Raw genomic sequence first — 20762 nt, forward strand, 5'->3', positions numbered from 1 at the left:
GGTACACATAGTGTTTTGTTAAAAAAAACAGCCTTTAAGCAAGAACAAAGGAGATGTCACCTTAAAATTAAGTTACCTGATGAATTATTTTTCCCTATAATAAGAAAATGGAGAATAACTCTTTTGAGGCAGGAAAGCCAGCAATGTGATTATTGTGTGGAGTTGGTTTGCATTGGTGCAGTCCACAGTTGGAGCTGTGGGTTTGTGCTCTTTCTGTCACCTCTGCTTCTTACATCCTGTCATTTCTTTTGTCTTCTGACTTGCGTGCTATTCAGGATCCTGGGTTTGGACCTGGTTGTACGAGATGACAATGGGAACATCTTGGACCCAGATGAAACCAGCACAATCTCTCTCTTCAAGTCCCATGAAACTGCATCCAAGAGGATTGATGAAAGGATCCAGGAAGAGAAGGTCCATCTCTTGTCATTGGCTTTGTCCTCCTCAACTAACTAGTACCCACTGTATTTTTACATTCCTCTTAAGGAGATTGTGCTACTTTGGCAGCAGAGCTAAACTCTTCTGTTTGTTTTTAATGGAAGTGCTCTCCTTTGCAGTCCCTTCAACAGAACTTGGACCTCCGAGGGCAGCCAATATTCAACACGACACATACATACAGCCTGTATGTAAACTTCAAGAACTTTGTCTGCAATATTGGAGAAGATGCAGAGCTGTTAATGAGCCTCTATGATCCTGATCTCTCCAAATTCATCAGGTGAGGGGTTTCTGTAGATGCAGAAGTAATTCAGGCATCACTGGGGTCATTCTAAAGAAGCAAGTAGAGGTTAGAAAGGAAGATCCAGCAGATCGATTTTTCCAGTTCTGTTGGTTGCTGCCTCAGGGGAGATTTGGAAGGGGGTTATTTAATTTCAGATGAGATTTTGGAGAAGTCAAGGTTCTGAGCCCATGCACTTTTAAAACAGGGCATTTGGGGGATATTTAGTCAAAATCCCAGATTGTCTTTTTACGTTCTTAATTATCCCTGCTGTTGCACTGGACTTGATGCATTTGCTTCCAGTTGGATCATCTATATATGCATGATGTTTGTTGTCAAGTCAGTGCAAGTTCACACCTAAGAGTTGGGCATCTTTTACCAGTAGGGGAAGATACGAAGAACTTTATCACTGAAGCATGTGTGTGTCAGGCACACTCTGTCTCCATCACTGGGGTTATCAGGTGTGGACATGAAGTCAGAGTTCTGTAGGGAGGTAACTCACATCCTGCTTGCCTTCTGCCTTCGCTGCAGTGAGTCACTTCAGAACCAGAAGATTTTTTGGTAGAACGTTTCAAATATTCCTAAGAGATCCAAATGCCTTTGAGCTTTTGCCAGGAAATGGGAATTTCAGGTGTTGTTTGATTTAACTTTTCTTCCTTTATTTGCAGTGAAAATTACCTGGTTCGTTGGGGCAGTAATGGGATGCCTAAAGAAATCGAGAAACTGAATAACCTTCAAGCAGTCTTTACTGTAAGTTACTGTATTTACAGCCTGGAGATTCTTCCCCATGCTGCAGACATCTGAGTTTTGGGTTCTTTACCTCTCCCCTCTTCCCATGGAGCAGGGACAGGGTCACATGTAGCATTTTGGGGTGTTTTCATGGACACTTAAGATGTTATAGGTGGCCTCAGAGAAATGCTGAAACATTTGGGGTTTTTTATGTATGTTCAAAGCAGCAGTAAAGGTGTATTATTTTCCATAGTACTGTCAGTGAGTGTTGCTCACCCATGCATTGCTGAAAATCCTATGAAGCACTTCTCTGTTGGAGCCTAACCGCAATGAAAGTCTAGGCTTGAGATCACAGTTGTTTGTTTTTCAGTCCATTGCTTTGCTGATCCTTTTGTGTTGGAGTCTGTTACTTGCAGCAAGATGTTAATGGAGGACTTGTACATGAATGGAGTAACTTCTGACAAGTAGCAGAGGGTGGCACAAACTGACTGCCTGGTCATCAGGATCTAGTATTTTGGTGATTGACATCATTTACTGTCCTTCCAGTACTGCGTTATCAGAGAGGAATGAGAGGGTTAGAAATTGCTGGGTGAAATTGCCAGTGTTTAGTTGTTTCTTCCCCTGGGACTCAAAGGGAACAGGTTTTCCTTGTAAATACCCAATAGATTTCTTCTTGTATGTGTGTATAGTCTAACAAAACCCATCGAACTGCCTCTGACTTCTTCGCTTCCATTGCTGAAGCAGACTGATGTAACCTGGATTTTAAATGATTTCTAGGATTTAAGCAGTTCTGACTTGATCAGACCGAAAATCAGCTTGGTGTGCCAGATTGTGAGGGTGGGGCATATGGAGCTGAAAGATGGGAAGAAACATACCTGTGGACTCCGGAGGCCCTTTGGTGTGGCAGGTATGACACATTCCATCCATGGAGAAAAGAGCAAGGGACAAGGGGCTCGCAACAAGGAAGTGTGTGCTGTGTGTCAGCAAAGCCTGCTAACCTCTTAGTGTCAGCATCTCTGGCTTCCAAATGGAGATGCTGATACTGAGCTGGATGTAGTAGCCCTTTGAGACCTTTTAATGAACGTTGTATATGAAGATGAAATACTGTTCCTGTTCTCTTCAATCACTCCCTAGAATGATAACACACTGCCATCAGCACAATACACTTTTTCAGATACTTATCAAGGAGGGATTTGCTCCTCAGGACTAATGGAGTAAAGCTGGAGGTTTTAAAGGAGCCTTGGTGAATGAGACATCCAGTTCCTGTTCAATTCCTGTGATATCTTGTGAAGAGACCTGCTTGAAAGTTGTGCTGGAAAACAAGTTCGATCTAACCAGTATTTGAAATCTAAGTGTAATTTCTTTGCCTTGAAATGCCAGAGTCCCACCAGGTTTTTATCAGAGTATATTCACATTCTTTTACCACAGGCTGACTTACATCAGTGAAAAAGTGCCTTTTAAATAGTTGAGATGAGAGTGATGCTGTTATGAGTGGCATTGGCCCAAAATAAGCAGTTCTTGTTTCAGGGCTCATAGCAGGAAGTTCTCTCTGTATTCTTTAGCAACTTGGCAAAACTATGGGATGAACTTGTGTCATTGCAGTGATGGACATAACTGATATCATACACGGGAAGGTGGACGATGAGGAAAAGCAACATTTTATTCCATTTCAGCAGTAAGTACTGGACTTCAGAGTTCATTGCATATCTGGCTTATTTAAAGCAGTTGTCCTTTGGAGAAGGACGGATTTGTATGGGAGCCTGGCAGTGTACCAAGGGCTCTACAAATAGATTAGCTTACAGCAGTAGTCAGCTCTTTGAAGGAAAAGGTTTTTGTCAGTCCTCTGAAGCCTTTGTTCCCCTTGCTTTGCATGTCTGCACGATAGGAGAAACTGCTTAGGGAGTTGTGGCAATGAGGTGGAATTGCTAGGTACCGTTATAATCTGAGGTAAGAAAGAAGGGCACAGAGGAATGCTGTGGGGTCTGAAGGATGGGACCTTCAAAACTATTAGTGGGTTGAGAGGCAAGATTGTCAGAAACACTTAAACTTAGAGCTCGGGTATGTGCTGAGCTGCTCCCGTGTGAGGCCCCAGCTGCATTTGCTCTCACAGGTCTGCATGGTCTGTGGGTGGAAAACAAGAGCTGTGGAGCTGGCTGGGTTTGTGCTTGTCTTGAAGGCTGCTATAGACAAATGTAGTCACCGGGTCTGTAGGTCAGTGTTACTTATCCTAAGCCTGAGCTGGCACTGTGGTGCATTTCCTAGTTTGAGAGTTTAAATGTGTTTCATTGGGTTTGTGCAGGTGAAGAAGTAAAAAAAAATCCCATGGAATCCTTTAAGGATAAATTTCTTTGGAAAACAGGCAGTGTCGGCCAGCCCTCTCCTTGCAGAGCACATGCTGGCTGTTAGGCTGTCTGCTTCCTGGTCCCTCTTGTTGTTCTTCTAGGATCGCCATGGAAACATACATCAGGCAGCGACAGCTCATCATGTCCCCACTGATAACTTCCCATGTGATCGGAGAAAATGAGCCCCTCACTTCTGTCTTCAACAAAGTCATTGCTGCAAAGGAAGTGAATCACAAGGGGCAAGGTATAGCAGTTGGGTGAGAAGCTAATGGGAAAACCTGGTGCAGGGAAGGGCTGCCCTGGCATACAGGGGGAAATAAATGGCTTGTGAAAGTCCAGAACTCAGGAGTTTGCTTCCTTCCCTGAGCCAAACGGATGGTCTTTGTAATGCTTGTGAGGGGGATTGGAGCTAGATGATCTTAAGGTCCTTTCCAACCCTAACTACTCTATGATTTTATGATCTGTTCTGACTTGAGTGAGAACAGCTTCTCTTGCTGATGATTTATTTGCTACTAGTGCAGTACTACTTTTTATATGGACATCAGATGTTTTTAAGTGAACATGGCTCTGGATTTAAGCTGCATTATTCAGGATTCTTCTGCTCTTGTGTGTCTGGACTTTACTCAAATACTCTAGCAGATTCAGCTCAGAAAGTATGTATTTTATGTCAGAGAATCTGCTTGCACAGTAAGGTTTTATTCTAGGAACTAGAGAAGTGGGCAAGTGAAAACCAGCTTGGGATATTTAAGGCATTCTTGCATGGAGATCACGTGAAGCAAGTTTTCTGTGAAGCATAACCTCAGATGTCATGTTTTCATACTCTGTTTTTCAGTAAACAAGCATTACCTTTCTTTTCTTAGGTCTTTGGGTCTCCCTGAAGCTGCTTCCTGGTGATCTAGCACAGGTTCAGAAGGATTTTTCCCACCTTGTAGACAGATCAACTGCTGTAGCTCGCAAAATGGGATTCCCCGAGATAATCCTTCCTGGTAAGTCCCATGTGCCTCTCCCCTGCCATGGGGTGAAGGAGCCGTTTTCTGCTATGAACAGACTTATTTTAAAGCTGTCTGAAAACTTGTGTTCATTTTGCTTTGAGCTTCCAGCTGATCTTTTATTTCTATCAAGGCAGTGAAAACATCAGCTTCCTTTTTGTATTGATAACTGATGGTGTGTACACTGTGGGGGAGCAAACCTCTCTGTAGTCAGAGAGACATTTCTGTTGCATATAGGTTTCACCCTGCTTTATTTAATCCATTCAAAGTGGATTTAGCCCTATAGAGCTCAGTACATTGAATAGAAGTTACATAGACAGAGGTTTATTAAGAGGAGAAGGGTTGATTTTAAAAATTTTGTATAATTTGAGATGAAGATGAAATGGTGTGATGTTTGGGGGTGGTTAAAGGCTCAGTAAAGGTTGAGAAGAAGGTAAGGATAATGCTAAATGTTGACCCATAAAACTGTATGAGAAAACCCAAGTCATTAAGGGCTGTGAATTTTAGGTGATGTTCGAAATGATATCTACGTCACCCTGATACAAGGGGAGTTTGACAAAGGGAAGAAGAAGACTCCCAAGAATGTAGAAGTCACCATGTCTGTGCATGATGAAGATGGAAATCTCCAAGAGGTAGGAGGAGGTTACAAGGCTGCTGTCTTTGCTAGGTGATGGGTCCAGTCTGTAGGATCTTAAGTACTGCATGTATGCAAGAACTGTCTGATACTGAACAAGAAAGATTACAGGTAATCTCAGTGACCCAATTTGAATACTTGCTTTGGTATTGATTTGGGGGTTTTATAATCAACGAGATGTAAGCAGATCTTTAGAGATTCTGTTAAAGTTTGGAAGAGTTGACATGCATTGAGCTCCCTTGACTGGAAAGCACAGACTTGAGTAATTCTGGCAGTTATATACTCTTAAAATTTCAGACCCAAGGTACTTCTTGCTTTCACTCAAGACCTTACCTCTTCTTCCCCCCCCATCCTTGTCTTTTTGTCCAAAGAAAGCTATCCATCCTGGTGCTGGTTATGAAGGTGTCTCCGAATACAAGTCTGTTGTTTATTATCAAGTCAAGCAACCTTGCTGGTATGAAACCGTGAAGGTAGGAGTGTGGAATTTACAGTCTTGCTTCTTTCATGTAGAAAGGGACCTAGTTTAAAACCAGTATCTGCATCAGTAACAGAATGTCCTGTAAATTGACTGGAGATAGAGAGTTCTGGTGTTGCATTTTTCCCTGTGTTATCCCATGCAGGTGTCCATTGCAATAGAAGAAGTCAGTCGTTGCCATTTGAGATTCACTTTCCGTCACCGGTCGTCACAGGAATGTAAGTACCAGAAGATCTTCAGAAGTCCTGTCCTCTTCCTACTCTCACTAAGGTTTTCTGAGTATCCACCAAAGCTGTAGCATTTGCATTTCTACCTGTTTCCAGTGTTGTGCATTTTCTTTCAAGCAGCCTTTAAAAAAGGTTTGGTGCTGGTTTTGTTCTAAACCTGAAATGAGATGGGGAGGAACATATTAGCTCCCTTGAAAGGCAGTTGTCAGTGTTCATTGCTGCTTTGGCTTCTGTGTGTATGGTGTTGGTTTTAATTGATTTCAGAATTCAGTGCAAGTCTGGTGAGCTTCTGATGATCTTCCTATAGGAGGATTTCTCATTAGGGTAATGAAAGGCAATGAGAAAGTTAGAGCCCTGAAACAAGGTCAGCAGTGTAAGACACAGATGTGTGATGCTGTTAAATAAAGAAGAAGCTGCATGTAGTTAGAGAGCTGCATCATGGCTAGTATGGGCATAAATAAGACAATTCCTAATAAAGCTTTTTCCTTCTGTTTGCAGCTAGGGATAAGTCTGAGAGAGCTTTTGGCATGGGCTTTGTGAAGTTGATGAATGCAGATGGAACCACACTGCAAGATGGCAAACACAATTTGATTGTTTATAAGGTAGTTTGGGCATTTGCAGTCTTCACTTTTGTTTGACTCATCAAAACAACTCTCGTGGCTGACTTTTTTCCTAGCAATGTAGATACCAGCATTGCAGAGATCTTAAATAACTTTTCAAGGATAATAGGGTGTTAGATACATAGATATTCACCTTAAGAGTGTGCAGCAAACAGGCAGGTGAATGCCTGCTTTGGAGGATCAGTGTGTGATGAGAAGAAAGATCTGGTGCCGTGAATCACAATAAGAGGAAAAAGTTAATTCAGTGTAGTAGTAAGTGAGGGGAGCAGGAGCCCTTCTAAACTTTGTGGCTCAGCTCTGAGAATAGCTAAGTTCATTGGCAGTATGGGCAACTTCTGTTCCCTGAAGTTAGAGGCCTGGATAAGGTGTTTAAAGGAAAAGGTGTTTAAAGCCCTCTGTGGCTGTCTTGAAGTGTGTCTGCAGATGAGAACTGCAAGAGTTCAGATGAGGTGTGCTCAGTGCGAGATAACCCTTGTCTTTGCTGTGTTTAACAGGGTGATAACAAGAAAATGGAAGATGCTAAATGCTACTTAACACTTCCTTGTACCAAAACTGAGATGGAGGAGAAGGAGACCCCCTCGGGGAAGAATCTGCACCATCTAACCAACTTCACACCCACTAAAGATAGTACAAAAGACAGCTTCCAGATTGCCACTTTGATCTGCTCCACCAAACTTACCCAGAATGGTAGGACTTGCATGAGCAGCCAAGCCGAGCCGTATCATGCTGGATATTTGAAATAAAAAGGGTGCTTTTCTTTATGCAATTAGCTTTAATCTTGCTGTTCCATGTGCTGGTGGAATCATGTTGCCAGCACAAGCTGATGTTACACAGCCGCTAGAAACCATGTCCGCATCTTAATGTCCTTTATACAAGAGGTTTCAATTTTAACTGTAAGAACCACCTCCAGGAGACTGCTCTAAGGTAAACACAAGCACTACTAAGAGAGTCACACACTCCAGTAAAATTCCTAGCTTGAAATGCCTTCTCTTGAGTACATGAGAAGCCTGCAAAGTTGTCCACCAAGTGCCTTGTGTTATCAAATTACACCAAGGTTTCCATTCCTAGCAAAACTCAACTTTCTTGCAAAGACAAAAGAGCCATCTCAGGGTAATACTCTGTGCATCAGTGTGAGTTTTCCTTGTAAGCTGGTTCTAAAAATAACCTCTAGTCCTTGTTCTGTATTGTTGCGCAGCCATGAAGTCAGCTGTGATGTAATCTGTATCTAATTGCTGATGTTCTGTCTTGCTAGTTGACCTGCTGGGTTTGTTGAACTGGCGTTCTAACTCCCAGAACATAGCTCACAACCTAAGGAAGCTAATGGAGGTGGAAGGAGGAGAAATTGTAAAGGTATGCAGAGAGATGTGAGTCTCCTTGTTATGCACTTAGGTATGTGCTTGATGTGGACCTTAAAGGGTTGTAATTGTGCTGTATCCAAAAGCTCTCTGTACAGGCTGTGAGAACCCTTCTAGTTGCTGAGCAGTAGAGCAGAAGTTATACTTTGCCCCAAGAGCTCTCATGAGTGGAATTACACAAGTTAAATGTTACCAGGATCAGGGTGATAGTGGTGACTTTATTTTCCCCTGTATCCTGAACAACTAAAGTAAGTGTTGTGTCATTGCACAACAGTCTTTATGTACAGCATCATGCCTTTAGTACAGTGTAATGTGGTTGATTTGCCCCAGTGCAAGCTTAAACTATAAAGAATTGTGTGCAGTAGGTCTCTTGCTAGATAAAAAGGGAATGAAACAGAAAAGTGGGGCCACTCAGAGCTGGTAAGAAAAGATCCTGCTTGCTATAGTGAGAGAGAATAGTGTGATGACCGTGACAAGGATGTGAATGAACACAGGACTAGGATCCCTTTTTCAGTGTTAATTCATGGGCAGCTTTTACAGATCAGCTGAGCTAGTAGGCTGAAAGGGGGAATATGATCCAAAAGAGTAGTTTCTTGTGCAGGATTCATGTTGTCTTTTCCCACCCTTTTACTGCTTTTTTCCCCTCAAGTTTTTGCAAGACACCCTCGATGCACTTTTCAACATCATGATGGAAATGTCAGAGAATGAAACCTATGACTTCCTCGTGTTTGATGCACTGGTGAGTGAGTCTTTTGTGCATTTGGAGTACTTGGTTTTCAGCCGTGTTTTCAGGCTGTTCCTGGTACTTCCTTCAGATGAGTGATTGGTAATTTGCTCAAAGAAATCAATTCTATTTAAACATTTCTTAAAGCATCTTAAGGACTGAGATACGCAGCGAGCTTTTTAGTAACCACAGTGAAAATGGGAATAAATGTTTACTTAATTTATAGTCATTTCTTCAGGTGACTTTTAAGTTATCTGCATTAAGGCAGTTTACAGCAGAGAAGAGCCTGTTATCTGTCTGAAGCCCTAAATGAAATGTTCGGGGTCATGGTGGTGGAGGATTTGTGGCTGCGGTTGCAACCTCTGCACCCTAAATCCTAGCCCAGGGTTTAGGCAGTAGGGATGACTGCTCCTGAGAACCTTGAGAAGAAGGACTGTAATGACTGAGTAAAAGACTTCACAGGGAGTTTTCTGTGTCTTTGGAGAGGCTGTGTGCTAGGTGTGTGAAAGGCACCAGCTTTGGTGTTCAGTAACAGAGCTGCTTCATGCTGATCAGCAAACATGTACTTGACAGTTCAGGAAGAAGGATGAAGTTAGATGTATGCAACTGACATTGGTCAGAGGAGCAAATACAGGGGGACAGAATGGCCTGCCTCTAATGCATGTCATTGGAGTAACAGGACTGAGTGTTTGCCATGATCATCAGTATCATTTCTTAGTTTGAAAACCAGCCTTCAGCAGCTGTGCGCATAGCAGCTATGACAGTGTTACCTAGACTGTGCGTAGTGCTGCTTCCTGTGTCACTGCTGGAGCTTTGAGAAGCAGCTCCCTTTAGCTGCTATGACCTGCCTTCCCTCCGAGCAATGATGTGGTCACACACACTGCAATACTTAGCCACTATCAGAATATGAATAACACTATCTGCAGCATTAATGCTTTTAGGAAAACACAAAACCCATGAGCCAGCAAAACAAATGATGTGCAATGAGAGCCTGAGTTCTGTTCGAGTGAGTTAGAGGTTGTGGCTCTGTACATCTGTTTCCTCTTGTGTTTTTGGCAGGTATTTATTATTTCTTTGATTGGAGACATCAAGTTCCAGCATTTCAACCCTGTACTTGAAACTTACATTTACAAGCACTTCAGTGCGACCCTGGCATATGTGTAAGTATTGGTAACCACAAGCCCACAGATGATTTCAGTAAACTATGCTGATGTGATGAAGGCAGCATTGACCAGACAAGAGTGTTCCACCTTCTTCTCTGCTTTCAGGAGAGAAAGAAACTCTGTAATTGCTCTTTTTCCCCTGTAAGAAGTTTCTGTTGTAGGATTCCTTTTTTTCTGTGAAGAAAAAACACAGCTTTGTGGAAAATCCTGTCCCAAACTCTGTGATTCAGACTTTCTTTTGACCCATAGTCCTCTGTCTGCGATGTAAAAAGATTCATGCTTTTCAGCTTGATTTCCTATTGGAACAAGTTTAGTGCAGTTTGTGTACATCTCTCCCTTATGACTTTTGAGTGCTTTGGTCTAGTGTTGCTGCTGGAAGATCTGGCATCCCATAAAGCCAAGGATTTTGGAAGGAAATAGGCTGTGAAGAGGAACCCTTCTCTGCTACTGATTTATTAGGCTGTAGGAATAAGGAAGCTGGGCTTCCACAGAAACCTAGCTGTGTCTGTATGAGTTCTCCTTTTTCTTTCTTTCCAAAGGAAACTCACCAAAGTGCTGAACTGTTACGTGGGAAATGCTGATGACTCCAGCAAGACAGAACTGCTGTTTGCTGCTCTGAAAGCCTTGAAGTACCTGTTCCGATTCATTGTGCAGTCCCGAATACTGTACCTGAGGTGAGACCAAGGTCATTGCCATCCTTATGTCTCTTTTTGGAAGTCAGTGGAGTTGCTTCCAGTCAGCACCATCGGAGGGGATATTCTTGAGCATATCCTCTAATAATTCATAGTTAGATGAATTAAGAGTATCTTCCTGCCCTTTGTAGCTGGAGAAAGTAAGTTAAATAAAAGTTGAAATACCTGATCTGAAGAGGAGAATCCTTCTAGCAGCGTTTTGGTAGTGCTGAAAAGGAGCCCATTCTGTATTAAGTAATCAAAACATAGAATGAATTCCTCACGTTAAGAAACTTGGAGAAACAGATACCCCACAGTTACTTGAGAGGTGGTGATGATACCGTGTCCAGGCAGGGCATGGTCAACGACAGTGTTTTTGCTGTCGCCTCAAAACATGTTTTCAGAGATTTACTGTGAATGTTTGCTCGTGTTCATTGTGGCTCTTTTCTTTCATAGAGAATGAGCTACTTGATTCTTGGAACCCAAGCAGAATGTGATGCAATGGCAGTTTGAAAATTGCAGTGTTCCCTTAGAACAGATTGCAGCAGGAAATCACTGCAGAATCCCTAATGCCATCTTTACACTCATGTCTTTGTAGAAGGAGACTGCATTAAGATGTTGTTCCATAGGATAAAATCATATGTCAGCTACTACGACACTGCTAGATGTGTAGCATAGATTTTTGTGTGTAACTAGCCCTTGCTGGTCTTTGCAGGTTTTACGGGAAAAGTGAAGCTGGGGATGAATTTAATGATGCAATACGCAAGCTCTTCCTCTCCTTCAATGTCCTCATGGACCGGCCTTTAGAGGAGGCTGTCAAGATTAAGGTATGCATGATGTGCAGGGCAAGGGAAGAGCTTTTATTAATGGGTACAGTTGGGGGAGCGGGGCCAGAAGAAGAGACAAGATTTGGGGCACATAAAGCCCATTCAGATGAGTCACACCCCACCTCTGACTGTCTGTTTTAATGAGCTGTATGTGGCAGGAAAGGAATATTTAAGCCCCAAAGTTTTATCAAACAAAGATGAGAGCCAGGGCTTTGCTGGAAGCCCTTCAGCACTTGCTAGGGTGAAAGCTAACAGCCAATGAAGATGTCATCTACTGCAGTGTGCAAGGCACTTCAACCAGTAACGCCAAGCTTGAGGGTGATAGAGATAGAGATGTGAAACTAGTGCAAAAATCAGCGATGCTGGGAATGAAAGTAATGAAAAACCAAATGGTTCCTAAATTTATTTTAGATTTTAGCCTTGTTCATCTGGTCTCACCCGGATTGTGAGCCTTCTGTTTGTGCTCTGAGAGCAGCCGTAGAGTGAGGCTGCTAAATTGCTAAAGGCAATGAGGCCTTTAGATTGCGTTATTTCAGTTCTTGTAGCCAACATGGTTTTCTCCGCTTGAAGGAAAGATTGATTCTAAACTTTTAATTAGCACTTGGGTAATTTAAAGCCAGCTTTGATTCTCAGGCAGTCAGAGTATCTGTCAGCAGCCATAGAACAGAGACCTTTCGTTGCTGTTGCACCTCATTGTCTGGATGCTACGCTTATGGAAGCCATACTACTACCTACATAACTTATTATTGTTTATGTGAACATACTGAAGTACACAGAACACTTAGTTCTGAGTAGTGCTTTTCAAATGAGGCTGTAGAGAGCTTAATCCCTGGGACTGCAGGATGTTTGCAGAAACAAAAGGACTTGGCCTTGGGTCCTTCCTTTGTCACCTTTTCCGCCCTGCGCTGCAGATGTCTGGTTGCTGGAGGCTCTTTGGATGCATAAATTTGATCTTAAGCCAGTTCTCTACAGGTGTCCACATATTTGCTCTTGACAAAAGCTGGATTTGCCATGTGAACTCTGGGCATTGTTGATGAGACTTTACACCCTTTTAGAATGAACTGACTCATCTAACTCGGTTTCCATGTGTGTTTTATGTCCTTGTTTTTTCTTCTTGCAGGGTGCAGCTTTAAAGTATTTGCCAAGCATCATAAATGATGTCAAACTAGTATTTGACCCCGTTGAGCTCAGGTAACTTTGTGTGTCCTCTAAACCCTGCTTGTCTGTCAGAAAGAATGTTGGAAACTTCCCTGGGAGCAGCCCCTCTGATCATGACATGGTGCTGTACATACTCTGTGTGAATTTGAGAAGGCACTGGCAGGGCTTTAAGGGAAGTCACTTCAGTTCAGAGGAATCTGTGCATCTCTTCGACACTTTGAGATTTAACTGGAAACCCAGATTTGAGGCCTGAGAAGTGCTAGATTGAAATGTGCAAGTTCCATTCTTGATGAGTCCTTCTGAGGTAAACTGAAGTGAGTGGCAAAGGTAAAGCCTTGGTCAGGAAAACAAAAGTTGTATTTGTTGAGGAAATAGCACTATGTGGATTTCTGTTCTTTGGGGCTCATAGCTTTGCCCAGAACCTCCAAGCCATCACTCCTTGTTCTGACACAAATAATTTGCTCCTAAACAGTAGAACAGACAGCAAATGTACATGGAATTTAATTTAATGGAATCTCAGATTGAAATGAGTCATCACTCTTGATGAAAGGGGCATCTGGAAGGATGTGCTTTTGCTGTTGTATATAGCAGTGTTTCAAGTTTCAGCAGTGGTCTGCTAAAGCTTTTCACAATTCTGCTTTCATTTCTAATGGATGCAAGCTTCATTTTAGGAGGTTTAAGCCTGCAAAAGATTGGGTTCCATAGTAATTTGTCTGGAGCCCACTTGCAGGTAACGTACCCACACAGTGACAAAATGACTTGCTGAGGTACAGGACAGCGCAAGTGTAGGATGGTATCAGCTTGGTGAAAACAGTGACCATCTGCTTGCTTTGTGGTTTGCACACTAGTGTCCTCTTCAGCAAGTTTATCCAGAGTATTCCTGACAACCAGTTGGTTCGACAGAAGCTGAACTGCATGACCAAAATAGTCGAGAGTGATCTCTTCAAACAGGCTGGTAAGTAGCAAATCAGAGTCTGGATTCTACCTGGGGCCATGTACCCATAAAACCAAAAATGTCTTTCAGGTTCCCGTGTCCTTTATATGGGTCAGCAGCTGTAGTCTGCTGTTAAATCCACCTTTAGACATGCTCCTTTCCATGGAACAGCCAAAACCTTTTTTGCTGTTCAGTCTTTATACAGTGCCCTGTACTATATGATCCTAATGCAGTCTCTTGATTTAGAAGGAGGCAGAAGGCCTGAGTGTGCTGTTTGATGCAATACGTATTATTACAGGTTGTATTTTACTCTCTCTAGTCTGTTAGTTGTAACTCATGCATATTCAAGCATATTTTGGTGTTCAAGATAAAGTTATGAGCAGAAAGCTACTGTGTGGTACCCAGGTATACTGAGACCAACAAGATGTGGTGCTCTGTTTCATTTTTTAGAGTGCAGAGATGCTCTTCTGCCGCTCCTAATAGATCAGCTAAGTGGCCAGTTGGATGACAACTCAAACAAGCCTGACCATGAGGCCTGCTCACAGCTACTTAGCAATGTCCTTGAAGTCCTGGATCGGAAAGATGTGGTGAGCATCAACTGTCAAGGGTGCAAATGAAGGTTAATTCTTCTTTTGAGAAGTTATGGCAAAGAAGTGTTCTCAGCTTATGCTTTGAAGAGTTACCAAGTTTTCTGAAGAATTCTAAGGAGCTGCCAAATTGCTGATGTTTGCAGAAATTGGGTTGCATTGCTGTAGAGTTCCTTGAATCTCTTTGCACATAAAGTAGCTTTGTCTGGGAAGGAGCCATGAAAAGTTGAATTAATGAGTATCATACAGTACAAAAAGCAATTACTTTCCTTTCTAGGAACCAGAATGTTATTCCTGGGTATTTTGGTGGCTTGTTGAACTACTTGGAGGAAGCTGTAAAAATACTTGGATTTTGCAATGCAATAGGGACAAGGACCATTATTCAGTCGGGAGAACACAGTTACACCTCACATTAGTCATGGAAATTGATTCAAAGTTGCTATGAAAAGAGTAGTTTGAAATGAAGAGGAAACAAAGCCAGAGTGAAGCACCAGCTTTGGTTTAGCTCTGCCAGGATGAACTAATGAAGCTGCTATAGATCAGTTATGCTAGCTCTCCACCAAGTGTATACGTACAGTATTCAAATTGATTGCTTCTGTGTTCTCAGATCTCCTTTTATGCATCCTCTAATAACAGTTAACCACTGTCAGGGCAACATAGAAGAGTGTACATTAAGAATTGTCTCAGCTTTTCCTCACTGACTGTCCCCAGGGGCCCACTGCTGTCCACATCCAGCTGATCATGGAACGCCTGCTGAGGAGAATAAACCGCACAGTGATTGGAATGAGCAGACAGTCTCCACACATAGTGAGAGCCTTTTACTTGCTTCACTTATTACTTTACCATTTGTTGTAGTGGAATTTATTCTCCTGGGAGATTTCGGCGTGTAGCAGTGGTTTATGAGATCATCTTTCCATTTCCTGCAGGGCTTCTGTGCCACTAAAACATGGCTTTTGGTGGTTTTCTGAGACCAGGTATTAGGATACACATTGTCCTACTCCAGCAGCAGACTGAAGTGAGTCACAGTCAGCTGTGATTTCAAGTTCATTTGGGCCCTTGTGCACAAAGAATTTGGTTTCAGTGCAGTTTCTAATACACAAAGAATCACTGCTGAAAAAAATGCTGTTTTGTCACCTTGGCTGAATAGGATTAAATGAAGCATCTCTAAGGGACCTTTCTGACCACTATGTGGCATCTTAGAACATATAAGCAAGTTGGTATGTTCTAATTTGCTCTGTGCTTCATCTACAGAGAGACAGAAAAGTTAAGAGTTGGGCATATATAACAATGTTTTATTTTTAATAACTCTGAGGTCAAGTTAATGCTATTCCCAATGTCAGCCATGAGAATTACAGTTGGACATAGTAAATCTGAAAATCATAGAATCATTTAGGTTGGAAAAGGCCCTTAAGATACAATGAAGTGGTTCATGCAGGAAAATAATCAAATGTTTTTTTTTTCCTATTCCAGGGTATTTTTGTGGCCTGCATGACAGCCATCCTGAGGCAGATGGATGACTTCCATTACAGCCATTACATCAATACTTTCAAAACCAGGCAGGACATTATTGTAAGTCAGCCTGGCTGGGGAATTAGCTCAGTTTATAAAGCATTACACTCTGTTTCTGAAAGGTCATTTCAAGTTATTGTGCTCAGTTTGGAGTGATTATACTGAATTCATCAGCAATGACTTACGGGCGCCTAGTGCCTCAGCCACTGAGGGTGCATTGACATCACCCTGCTGGGTATATACAGTGAATGCTGCTGGCTCAGTACAGCCTGAGAACAGCATTTGTAGCATTGAGTAAAAACATCTTTAATGACTATTTAAGTCTGTGCAAGTAAGAAGTTAGGAACCAGAAAAGTGAATGAAGATGGAAGAGGAAAACCATTTCACCCTCTCTTGCTCTCACTGTATCTCTTTGGTCCTCTTCTCTTCACCTAATTCTTTCTGCTCCTCTAGATTTTAATGAAATGCTTTAGTCTTGCTTTAGTGGGCAGCAATGCAAATAGTTCCCTTTGTGTTGAAAACTGTGTCCAGTTCATGTCCCCAAAGACTTTCAGTATGATACCAGGTGAGACATTCAGTTTTTATGTTTCTGGAAGCCCTTAGAATTAACAGCTGTGTCCAGCTTTTACTTCAGCCTGCCCAGAACAAGAGCTAAACCTAGTATTTATGCAAGTCTCTGAAGCATGACACAGCAACTGTTCTGGCTTCTTTGTCCCCATACTCCTTGTTGTGCAGCTTAGTGGTGCTTGCTTATTGAAAAACGGGCTGAGGAAGGGCCTGGAGTTGAATTCTTCCTGTAAAAGCCAGATCAAACCCCACAATAAAGTGTTTGCCATTCATTTTGAATAGCAAGGTGATCTGTTTCCCTGTGCAGTTGGAATTGCAATCTGTTGGGCAACATAGCCACCTACAGGACACACATTTTATCACTTCTGCATCTAAAAGGCCGCTCGGCTGCGTTGTCTGTAGAGTACTCATCATCCAGTTTTAGACTGGCTTGTTCTGTTACCCAAGTAATTTTTTGTGGAGGAAGAACAGACAAAACCAAGTTGATTTAGGAGTTCTCTTAGTGTTCATGAAGAAAATGGGTGAGAAGGTTTTCAGTGGGGGCCTGTAGGAGCGCTGTGTCTGAGGAGGAAGGGTGCTGGGAAGTCAGATCCTTTGTGACTTTGATAAAGGTGGACTCAAGGCAGAATCAAAATAAATTACATGTTGATTTGGCCTCAGTTCAGAGCTTTTCCTTCTCCTGAAGAGCAGTTTTGGGCAGGAGACCATCATAACTGAAATCCAGTGTAAGGTTAGACGAGTGCTTCCTGAAGTGTGAAATCCTCACATCTTCCGAAGCAGGCCCATGTTTGTGGGGTGCAGTGGTTGTGAACACCAACAGAAGGTTGCGTTTGGCTTTACTGCAATAATTGGGTTTGGTTTTGTTGTTGTTGCTGGTTCGAGTTTGCTCTGGTGTTCTCAGCCCTGCCAGGGCATCGTTACTTGGTTGGTTTAACACTGTTAGAAGTTAATTCATACCTTCAAGGTGCCCCGTGTCAGGTCCAAAGCTTTCCATCAAGCTCTGATTTAATAGTGCCTAAAGGATTTTTACTGAGGCAGCACCAAATGCCCATTTCTCTCTCCACATCGATGTCATTTGCTATTCTCTAGAGAAAGCTTTTTGGCTCAACAGATGGATTGATTGATTGATCGATTTTCCTGATGTTCTTTGCAAGGTGGTGATGTCTCTTCTGACCTTCTTTGTGGCCCTCTCAGTTTTGAATGCTTATGTCTTTATAGAGTACACAATCCATTTATATGCTCATAGGTACCATTTATATCTGTAGAGACCACAATATAGAGGTCAATACTGTTGATATTACCTCCTTTTGCTTATCTCTCTTCTTTTTCCTTTTCCTTTTTTCTTACTCTGCAATTCAACCTTGCCTTGCCCAGGTCTTAAGGTGGGATATAGCTGTGTTTGGAGCACTTTAGTGTTTGTGCAACAAGTCTTTTCCTCCAGTAATGTCCTAAACTATGTGTCTGACTGCGTGTTCTCTACCTTGTTTAAATGATCCTTCTTAAACTGGACCAGAAGAGGTAATTGGGAAGGGAAATTACATTCTAATTTCCATCTTTGTGGAAGATACTGCATAGGGCTGTTGTACTGTCCTCCTTCAGCCATTTGGAAACAAGTCCTTGAATACTGGTTTTCCTTTTTAACCCGACTTGTGCACCAGAACTCCCTACAACACAGCTTAATGCAAAACAGTAAAGACAGATTTAATTAAACAGCTCAACATGTTCTGTGGAATTATTCCTCCTTCTGTAATTGAATGGATGAGATGTCAGAAATAATTTGGTTATTGGGATATACCCGCACAATAAGAGATCCTTCTTAGGAGGTACAGTGCATTGATGGCTAATCAGTGCAGTTGTTCATCAACACAATTGAAACATCTGCATTTCCCTGTGTTTTCCTGTGGATAAAAGATTACCGTGTTCAACTTGATGGGCTGTGGGTTTTGTTTTTCCAACAGGACTTCCTGATGGAAACATTCATTATGTTTAAGGATCTGATTGGAAAAAATGTCTATGCAGCTGACTGGATGGTCATGAATATGATGCAGAGCAGGTACCGAGTTGCTGCTGTTTTAAGTCTTGTTACTGCTTTGGAGCCTTTCTGCTTCTGAATGGAAGGGGACTCACCCGAGCAGGCTTGTGAGTCCCTGGGGTCACAAAGCCTTATTGTCTTTAACGCTTTCAGGGTGTTCTAAATCAGATTTCAGTTAATTGCAGTGCCTGCACTGCCATTTCTGTTGCTGGAACTGGAGCTCTTTCTTCTCCTGCCCAAAGGCACACAATGAAAACCATGCAGTCTTTCAGGCAGTCACTTACCTGCTGAAGAGCACAACATAAACCAGAGAAGCCTTTTTTGGTTTCAATTCTAGGGGAATCACATGGGAAGCATAAAGCTAGAGTTGGACATGGGTGGTCTAGGGTTTAGTGTGCTACCTGTGAACTCGAACTGCTCAGATTCACTTCTGCCCTCTGCTGTGGGCTTCGTTTGGCCTTTTGTGAGTCATTCTCCTGCTAAATCTGTACAATTTGAATGGCTTTGGCTTGCTGTCTGCTGTGCTGGGTAGCAAAGCATGGCCCAAACCTGCTACCCACGAGACAGCAGCGAGCATCTGTTCTTGTCTCCTGAGCTTACATGTAGGAGACCTAAACCCAGAGCTCCAATGTTAGCCACCTTTTACTTGATGTTTTTATCTCTTCCAGGGTTTTCCTGCGGGCAGTGAACCAGTTTACCTCTGTACTCAACCGTTTCTTTCTGGATCAAACCAGTTTTGAACTCCAGGTAATAGTGCCATTGTGTCTGGATTTTCTTACGGACCCTGATCCTGAAAGGCAGGAGGAACAAATAAACCCCCCTGTTAAGAGATATGTAGAGATGGCAGATGTCTGTAGTCTTTCACAGCGAAGCAGGAGAATGCAAAGCAGCTCTGAATGACAGAACTGTGGTTAGTGCAGCAATAAGTTGCAAGCAGGTGCAACCGCTGCAGGCTTTCCAAGGTCAAGTTTAGCCTTGTGCTGACTATAGCTGATTTGTGCCTGACTAGTTAAGAAAAAATATTGTATGGGGATACCACTGTCACTGCCTTTAGTTGGCAAGTACAAGCTAAAAGGAGTGAGAAATTTGAAGATGCTGTGTGCTGATGGCTGGGAACACACTCATCTGCCAGCTCACTGTGGGTACCCTTCCTCATGAGCACTACAGCATCTGGGGCTGTGTAGCTGTGTCGTAGCTGGTTGTTGCTTTTCCTTTGTCTTCTCCTCTTTTAGACTTGTTTCTCTTCCACAGCTCTGGAACAACTATTTCCATCTGGCAGTGGCCTTTCTCACTCATGAATCCCTCCAGCTGGAGACCTTCTCGCAAGCCAAACGCAACAAAATTATCAAGAAGTGAGTTTCCATGCACAAAGTTGCTTCGTTGGTACCATTCCAGACGTACCCATACAACCTTACAATGAGATGAAGAGTGTTGTAGAAGTACTTGATTAATGAATGATGGTAAGGGAGGAGGTGTGACTAGGACAGGTATCAAGTCTTTACGTTGTGGATATCAGTGTGGTCAGGCAGATCCTAAGTTGTTTGAGCTGAACTTCAGCACCTTGCCAAAAGATTCTTTCACTCTAAGGGCTGCAGTAAAAGTCTTGCCATAGTTCCCAAAGCAATGCCTTGTGCAATTCCTCCTCCATTACAGAAGGTGGGTAAGAAGAATCCTAAAAGCTCTGCAGCTTCTTAGTCCCCTCTCTTTGCTTTTTCTATTTTGGAAGAAGAACACTTCAGAGTCATTCATCAACCCAAAAGGAGTCATTTTTAGTAACTTGGCCAAATTCACAAAGACACCGAGCAGCTGTTCCTTCTGCATTTAGCTGGAATCAAGTGCCTAAATGTCTTTGTAGACTTGACATGGAATTTTGCTAGGGCATACACAGTTAATGTTTGCCATCTTTTGTCTGCAGTAATGACAGCTTTAGGATGCCTGGTGATTCAATATTCTTGCACTGACTCGATAACAGCAGTTAAAACTTTAGGGAAAACCATGAAATACAACAGAAGTCTCAGTAGAATTGCACGAAGCAGCAGGGCTGCAGCTTTGTTCTGCTCTCGGGGACTCTGCAGTCTTCTGTCACGTTGGCACATGGCCATTCTCTTTCCCTGTGCATTAGTGCCGGGCAGGGTAAGGAATTAAAAGGATGAGGTGAACATCTAACAAAAGGTCTGTAATAATGAGGACCTTCTTGGTAGACCTTTAGTAGGGAAGACAGTCTGTGAGACCCCTTGCTATTCAGCATATTCAGGTTTGTGTGTGCTGTTGGTTTTAAGGAGAGGGTAATAGATCTTTGGGTTTGCCATTCATTTCTTCAGCAGCTTTGAAAGGTAATTTCAGTGTTCAGGCCTCTTTCAGCTTTTTCTTTCTAACACTTTTTTCTAGGTATGGGGACATGAGGAAAGAAATTGGCTTCAAAATAAGGGATATGTGGTATAACCTGGGTGAGTTCCAGCTGAAGAATTGTCTTTATCCAAGCTCCCAAGCTATGTTTCACATCCTTT

General features: G+C 42.5%; 1 protein-coding gene across 1 annotated transcript in view; it reads left to right on the forward strand.

Moving 5' to 3' along the window:
- Positions 1 to 20762, forward strand: part of DOCK5 (dedicator of cytokinesis 5) — a 68895-nt gene that overhangs the window by 27142 nt on the left and 20991 nt on the right. The window contains exons 7-32 of the mRNA XM_057420854.1: positions 276 to 411; positions 555 to 712; positions 1381 to 1462; positions 2219 to 2348; positions 3044 to 3116; positions 3885 to 4027; positions 4644 to 4769; positions 5280 to 5404; positions 5778 to 5876; positions 6027 to 6099; positions 6607 to 6710; positions 7223 to 7415; positions 7981 to 8078; positions 8733 to 8822; positions 9867 to 9967; positions 10510 to 10644; positions 11357 to 11468; positions 12589 to 12659; positions 13475 to 13581; positions 14011 to 14147; positions 14859 to 14954; positions 15618 to 15716; positions 18182 to 18276; positions 18924 to 19002; positions 19507 to 19607; positions 20644 to 20702. Coding sequence (XP_057276837.1) covers positions 276 to 411; positions 555 to 712; positions 1381 to 1462; positions 2219 to 2348; positions 3044 to 3116; positions 3885 to 4027; positions 4644 to 4769; positions 5280 to 5404; positions 5778 to 5876; positions 6027 to 6099; positions 6607 to 6710; positions 7223 to 7415; positions 7981 to 8078; positions 8733 to 8822; positions 9867 to 9967; positions 10510 to 10644; positions 11357 to 11468; positions 12589 to 12659; positions 13475 to 13581; positions 14011 to 14147; positions 14859 to 14954; positions 15618 to 15716; positions 18182 to 18276; positions 18924 to 19002; positions 19507 to 19607; positions 20644 to 20702 — 2822 coding nt within the window. The remainder of the gene's footprint in view (positions 1 to 275; positions 412 to 554; positions 713 to 1380; positions 1463 to 2218; positions 2349 to 3043; positions 3117 to 3884; positions 4028 to 4643; positions 4770 to 5279; positions 5405 to 5777; positions 5877 to 6026; positions 6100 to 6606; positions 6711 to 7222; positions 7416 to 7980; positions 8079 to 8732; positions 8823 to 9866; positions 9968 to 10509; positions 10645 to 11356; positions 11469 to 12588; positions 12660 to 13474; positions 13582 to 14010; positions 14148 to 14858; positions 14955 to 15617; positions 15717 to 18181; positions 18277 to 18923; positions 19003 to 19506; positions 19608 to 20643; positions 20703 to 20762) is intronic.

Source organism: Pezoporus wallicus, unplaced genomic scaffold (assembly GCF_028554395.1).
Source record: "Pezoporus wallicus isolate ANWC-B61680 ecotype Strahan unplaced genomic scaffold, APGP_CSIRO_Pwel_v1 contig_8717, whole genome shotgun sequence".
Taxonomy (NCBI): domain Eukaryota; kingdom Metazoa; phylum Chordata; class Aves; order Psittaciformes; family Psittacidae; genus Pezoporus; species Pezoporus wallicus.